General features: G+C 47.8%; 1 protein-coding gene across 1 annotated transcript; it reads left to right on the top strand.

Moving 5' to 3' along the window:
- The first annotated feature begins 229 nt into the window (after positions 1–229).
- Positions 230–6,863, top strand: rpap3 (RNA polymerase II associated protein 3). The gene is made up of 17 exons (XM_079734966.1): positions 230–312; positions 517–675; positions 786–938; positions 1,028–1,144; positions 1,517–1,644; positions 1,946–2,067; positions 2,188–2,258; positions 2,357–2,494; positions 2,935–3,062; positions 3,595–3,716; positions 3,815–3,885; positions 4,062–4,154; positions 4,394–4,629; positions 5,006–5,246; positions 5,823–5,920; positions 6,259–6,359; positions 6,488–6,863. The coding sequence occupies exons 2-17, from the start codon at positions 523–525 to the stop codon at positions 6,571–6,573; spliced, it is 2,058 nt and encodes a 685-aa protein (XP_079591092.1). The 5' UTR covers positions 230–312; positions 517–522; the 3' UTR covers positions 6,574–6,863.
- Positions 6,864–7,116: the final 253 nt, after the last annotated feature.

The following is a 7,116-nucleotide window of genomic DNA, read 5'->3' on the forward strand; positions in this document are numbered from 1 at the left end:
ATCTCTGTTGTTTTTATCTCTCACGTCATAGGTCAAAGTTCTGTTTTTCCGTAAAACAATTTAAATCAGTCGGAAAATAATGAAATAATTGTATTCAGAGGGGCATCGATATTAATACATTTCAATACATTGATATATAAATATATTTAAAAACTGTAAACAAAATGCTTATTTTATGTTGTCGACCCCTTACTACGTAGGAGGAGCCGCAAAGGCTGCTGGGAGTTCGCTGTCATGGCGCCGTATGTCAACACGGAGCAGGGCTGTTGACACATGTGTTTCACTTTCATTGTCAGCCGTTAAGCTTCCTAGGTGAGTTCTATAAGTTCACATTTCGGGCTGATGTACGTGTATGTGTGTGTTTTAGTGTATTCCACACGTCAGTTCCCGGAAGTGAAGAAGTCCCCGTTCTAGAACCCTGTTCGTCCCCATCTTTCTGGAAGGACCACTCTCTCTTTTCTCAATAAATAGTTTGACTGACCTCTCATTCGTTTTGGTTTTATATGTATCTTCTAGGAAAACATGTCCGGCGCAAACAAAGCAATCGAGTTACAACTTCAAATGCGCCAGAATGCGGACGATCTGCAAACTTTCATGAGAGAGATGAACGGCTGGGAGACAGACATGAAGAGGAAAGACGAGGAGCTGAGAACGGGACGCTGCGAGGAGAACCAGGTAGGAACCTTTTATCTAACATATTTCATATAACCTCCGTGTATCAGGCTGGCTCCTTCCTGTCCCCTCAGTCCCGAGGGCAACGCACTAACACGTTTCTGTTGTGGCAGAATAATCTACCCCCTGTGCGTAACAAAGATTTCAAAAAGAAGAGGAGGAAGACCAAACCGTCCGAGGAGAACAGTCAGCCGAAGACGGACGAACCCAAAGATACGGCGAGAATTAACGCCTTCGACTATAAAGCATGGGACAAATTTGATGTGGTAAAAAACTTTTTCAAAACTACAATTCTTCACACAACAAATGAGTCGACCCACACCTTTTAATAAGCTGTGTGTTCCGGTGGTGACAGGACAAGGCTCTGTCCGCCGTCGATAAGGAAGAGAGTCCAGCGGGCGGCTCGGACTCCGACTCTGAGGACGCCACAGCGGCAGTGGACCGTAGCCTGGCGCTGTCTGAGAAAGAGAAGGTACCGAGTCCAAACCCCTTCAGACACCCAGATCCTCCCCCGGTGCGGACCGGTGTAAACTCTTAAGTTTACTTAAAGGTGACATATTATACCAGCCAGGTGTGAGTGTGATTAGCCGTTGCAAGACGTTTTGAGAATCTTCCTCTTCTGACACTTCACACTCACACCTGGTTGTATAATATGTCACCTCTAAATGTAAACTGAAATGTAAAATCTACTATCTACTCATTTGGCCAACGCTTTTATGTAGGGGGACAGTCACAGGATCGTACTTGGGTGGGATATCTACTGCTACACCATTGCAATGGGGATTTGAATCCACCACCAGCGCTCAGCCGGGAGTCCTTATTGATTATTGAAGACCACTTTCAGGGTAACGCGCTGTTCAGAGAGGGGAAGTACGACGACGCCGTTGAGTGTTACACCCGAGGGATGAGCGCTGACCCCTACAACCCCGTCCTCCCCACAAACCGGGCCTCCTGCTTCCACCGACTCAAAAAGTAGGTCCTTCCCACGTCACAAACATGGCATGAGAAGGAGCCACACAATAACACCGTACTCAGGCTTTGTTACGTTATACGTAACGCTTTGGGATTCTGCTTGTCATAGTATCGCTGTTACTATAACGTGCACGACTGTGACGTAACATGCAAGAGGTAGCTACACCGGTTAACGATAGATGTACAGTGTTATAACAGATCCACGTGTGTATGAGTAACGTGCCTTGTGCCCAAGCCAAGTGACACTCGACAAACTCTATCTGTTTGGGCATTCCCTGATTCATTACCCTGCTGTGGTTAGGTTTTCAGTGGCCGAGTCCGACTGCAACCTGGCGATCGCGTTGGACAGCAACTACTTCAAAGCCTTCGCCCGCAGAGGGGCGGCCCGGTTCGCCCTGGAGAAGTACGACCCGGCCTTGGAAGGTGGGACTCCCCTGCATTCCTACCTAAGAGGAGGCCCCCTGGTTCCTACCTCCACGGCTGTTTTTACGATCGCAGTGTGTGACTAAACCTGCTCACCCGCCTCGTATCCTTCATCGACAGATTACGAAACTGTTCTGAAGCTCGATCCCGGGAACGCCGGCGCGAAGACGGAAGTGAAGAAAATAAAGAAGGTGACGTTGTTTTATATTCCTGTTAGTTAGGTCACCCCTGTTGTGTCCCCTCCCCTCTCTCCTCACTCATGGCCATGTTCTCCATGTCGTGTCTGTAGGTCATAGCGGACCGCGGCACGGACGTCTCGAGCCAGGTCGCCCCCCCAGAGGAGGCCCCGGTGGTGATGGACCCCCAGCAGCAGAAACGTCTGGAGGAGCAGCAGAAGAGACAAGAGGCGGTGATGCAGAAAGACAGAGTGGGTTTACCCGTGTGCCGTAGATTGATGCTGTTGTTTTGTAAACCTATTCTATTATGACCCGTATGAAGCTAAGCTGGTGTTGTCTTAGGAACTCTGATAACTCTTCACAATAAGAGTACCTTAATAAACATAAGTTAAAGTAGTAATAAGGTAGATAGATAACAACTTTATTAATGAATAAGCATTATTAAAATGCATGAGCATAGCGGTTAGGGTGTGCACTAACTCTAACCCTTTTAAATAATGTATAAATTAATATCTTAGTTAACGTAAACACCATTGGTTAATGATTACTAGACTCATAGCTAACTCGTTATTAACTGTAAGTTAATGCTTATTAATGCTAATTACCGCATTAACTATAGTTAATATACCCTGATTGGAAAGTGTTACCGAAGCTCTCAGTACTGATTCGTTGCTATGACTATGGTCTCCAGGGCAACGCGTACTTCAAAGAGGGGAAGTACGAGGCGGCGCTGGACTGCTACACCGGAGGCATGGAGGCCGACCCTACCAACGCCCTCCTGCCCGCCAACAGAGCCATGGCCTACCTCAAGCTGGAGAGGTAGGAGGCAGCTCTGGCTGTGTGGAGACTCGCCTGTATGGGAAACTGACCTGTATGGGAGACTCACCTGTATGGGGACTCACCTGTATGGGGACTCACCTGTATGGGAAACTGACCTGTATGGGGGACTCACCTGTATGGGGACTCACCTGTATGGGGACTCACCTGTATGGGAAACTGACCTGTATGGGAAACTGACATGTATGGGCGAAACTGACCTGTATGGGACTCACCTGTATGGAAACTGACCTGTATGTGAACTCACCTGTATGGAAACTGACCTGTATGGGGACTCACCTGTATGTGAACTCACCTGTATGTGAACTCAGCTGTATGGAAACTCACTTGTGTGTGTGAACTCACCTGTACAGTAAGTTTGTTGTCTTAACTGTATAGAAACTTGGCCCTGTAGAAAACTCACCTGCATAGAAACGTCCCAGAAAATCTACCAACATTACCTGTGCTCCTCCTCTTCCTCCTCCTCCTCCTCCTCCTCCTCCTCCTCCTCCTCCTCCTCCTCCTCCTCCTCCAGGTACAAGCAGGCCGAGGAGGACTGCGGCAGGGCCCTCTCCCTGGACAGCACCTACTCCAAGGCCTTCGCCCGCAGAGGCACGGCCCGTCTGGCTCTGGGGAAGCTGCGGGAGGCCGAGCGAGGTACTGCCTTCACGGGTGGATGGTCCTCATCTTCAATGGAACAGCCGTACAGAACCCTTTATTGAATACACCTGTATGTCGTATGTTCCCTTTTGCAGACTTCCAGGATCTGCTGAACCTCGAACCCGGAAACAAGCAAGCGCTGAACGAGCTCCGGAAAATAAAAATCGTATGTCGCAATTGTTAATAATTATTAATCTAATCGTTTTTGTAGGGCATCCCTTGCAGGAACAGGAAATCATCACAACGCTACAAGCAATCTGACCTTCTGTGCCTACATGTGAACGCCCAGTAGAAATAAGTGGACTGTGTTTTAAACGTAGTCCTTGTGCGCGTCCTCTTAAGGAGACCGGAACGTCCGGCCTCCTGGGAACGGAGGACGACGCTCCCAGACGCACGGTCCAGCCCGTGGAGAAACCGGCACACCTCCGCTCCACCGTGAGTCTCCACCACGCTGTCCCACCGTGCCTCCTGTACCCAAACAATATGTATTCCATATGGGACATTTGGGAATATTCATATTCCAAATAGCTTTGTGTTTCAATCACAACCACATCTGGCCCATTTTATAACCTTAAAAATAACATTTCGGAATATTCATATTCCAAATAGTTTTGTGTAATAATCACAACATCAATCCTGCCCTCCCCTTTTATAACTTGATAAATAATCCACAGAAGCCCCTGAGGAGGATTGACATCGAGGAGGTGGGGGGAGACGTTCCCTTCCCGGACCAGGTCTCGCCGGGGGTCCCGTCGGGCTCGGGGCCCCAGGACCCCTCCTGGTACCCAGGCCAGAGCAAGGGCCAGTCGAAGGAGGCCGGAGACCAGGCCTCGCCACTCTCCACCTCCCCCAGCGCCAAGGTCCTTAAGATCGAGGAGATATCGGACGTCCCGACACAGACGGCGGCACGGTATGTCGGACGCTTCTTCACCTCGTCCATGGGCTTCTGTGAGCAGCAGGGTTTTAAACCTGTCCCATGGCACTTTACCACTGAAGCCATTAAAGAAGGATCCGAACTAGAACGTGTCTTAAGAATGAAATGCTGCCATCCAGGAGTCAATCCATCCAGGGAATGGTTCTCTATGACCCCTTTTATGTCTGAAATGCTTCTGGCCATGGCTGAGAATAATATAGCAGTAGCTACGACTCAAGCCACTAGAGGCTGCTAATGAGAAAACATACCTTTTGCAGCTTTACATTTTAGTCTTATGAAGTCCTATTATCATTTTTGCGTCCAAAGCCGTCATTGGTCGTTTCTTGACGAGCTCTGTTCATCTATTGGTCAGGAGTGCTCCGGGGGGTGACGTCACGAGACCGGACCCTTCCGCTCGTGTCCCAGCAGCCCCCACCCCCACCACCAGCACCGCCACCACCACCACCACCGCCGCCACCGCCCCCAGCTCCGTCAGGTCGTCCATTGACCCGACGGAGCTGTTACCTGCGCCGGCCACCAACAGCTACCAGTTTGAGGCAGACCTCCGGACCATCGGCCCTCATCAGCCCCAACAGATCTACAGATACCTCAGGGTAGGGGCCAAAGATACCTCAGGGTAGGGGCCAAAGATACCTCAGGGTATTAGGGGCCACAGATACCTCAGGGTATTAGGGGCCAAAGATACCTCAGGGTATTAGGGGCCACAGATACCTCAGGGTATTAGGGGCCACAGATACCTCAGGGTATTAGGGGCCACAGATACCTCAGGGTATTAGGGGCCACAGATACCCCACGGTAGGGGCCAGAGATACCTCAGGGTAGGGGCCCTGGGGACGAGTGCTGGAGTGGATATAGTAGTGTTTAATGGTTCCATCAGGTCTACACCTATCCTCAATAGATCTAACGCCTTAGACTTTCAGATGGTTAAATTCCAATTAAATACTTAATAATGAAATGGTGCAAGCACAGGTGTGCTCGCGCTCACAGGAAATGCAGATTGTTTAAATGTTAGAGACAATAAAAGTGTTGGAGACAAGTCATCATAAAGTAAGAGGCCCATATTGATGGAGAGAGACCGGGGGAGTAAGAGAGCGAGGCGAACAGCACCCCAGCACTCAGTCGAAGAGAGGCTTAAACCGTTTTAACCAACTAACTCACTGTTTTTCTAGCAAATGGAGCCGGCAGCATACGCCAAGATCTTCCAGAACTCTCTGGAATCTGACCTCCTCAACCAGATCCTGAAGACCCTGCTGGAGTTCTACACCAAGTGAGTCATGAAGACAAGATGCTGTTCTGCCTGAGATTGAACCTCAGTGCATCTTAACATATCTAGGATCAATTTAGGATGCAGCTGGAGAGAAAGGAGACTGTATCTGCAATTATTATTATTATTATTATCATTCAGAATTCTTTTATTTAAGGTCTGGTCCATATCCTGCAGCATGTCTCATCTAACCAGTGCTCATTTATCAATTAAGATATTTATAATATTAAGTCAGTAAACAGGAAATGCAGAGGTTCAAGCAAAGTACAGGATGGTGACATGCATCATGTCATGCTGGGTACGAAGGGTGTAAAGTGAATGAAACGTTGGCTCTTCTGCAGGAATGAAACACCAGCACTCATACTGGGAATCCTCACAAATCTGGCCAGTGTGCGGAGATTCGACATGGCCATTATGTTCATGTCTTCGGCAGAGAAGAAAGGTAATATTTACAATTTCTCAAACAACATATTTACATACCCTCCCCCCCATTTCCATCAATTGTTGACAAAATCATGAATGAGTGTTTACGTTTTTATTTATTGTCGTATTTATCTTTTCTTTATTCAGTTCTCCGGGAACTGTTTGATTTCCTCCAACAAGCTCCCTTGGAAAAAGGCGCTTTGAAAACCCTGCGAAAGAAATATGACGTCTGACCCTATGACAACGGGTATCAAACGGAATTGACCTGTGGTCACCACAAGCTTTAACAACAACTTTGGCAACAATGCAACTTGCTTTTCTGTATTCTACTGTAGTGTTGTTCACACATAGGTTTGTTATGCAAGAGCTGGACTTTCCCGTTGGCAAGATTGAACGTATTGATTAGCATTTCAACTGTCAGTGGCTCGCTGTCTTTGCTACTTTCTCCTTTATGTTGGGCCCACTTGAAAAGTTCATTTTGATGTGTTTTTCCTTTGCGTGAGAACAGCTTGCATACTCGACTGGACAATAGTAAAGTTTTCAAATAAAACACTGAACTGGAGTCAAACTTTGGAATCCATCTCTTTTGTTTAAAGGAGTCTGAGCTGAACGGTAAATAAAGGCGTATTACATTCAGCATTACCGTAAAGGTTAATGCAGTTGAACAATCGTATCACTAATGTCAGTTGATAAGAACGATGACAGATAGACCGGCTCAGTATAGGCAACAGCATTGACTCCAAAGATTTATTAGAGATTGCATAGTTTGGCTTATA

Source organism: Pollachius pollachius, assembly GCF_949987615.1.
Source record: "Pollachius pollachius genome assembly, chromosome: 4".
NCBI lineage: Eukaryota > Metazoa > Chordata > Actinopteri > Gadiformes > Gadidae > Pollachius > Pollachius pollachius.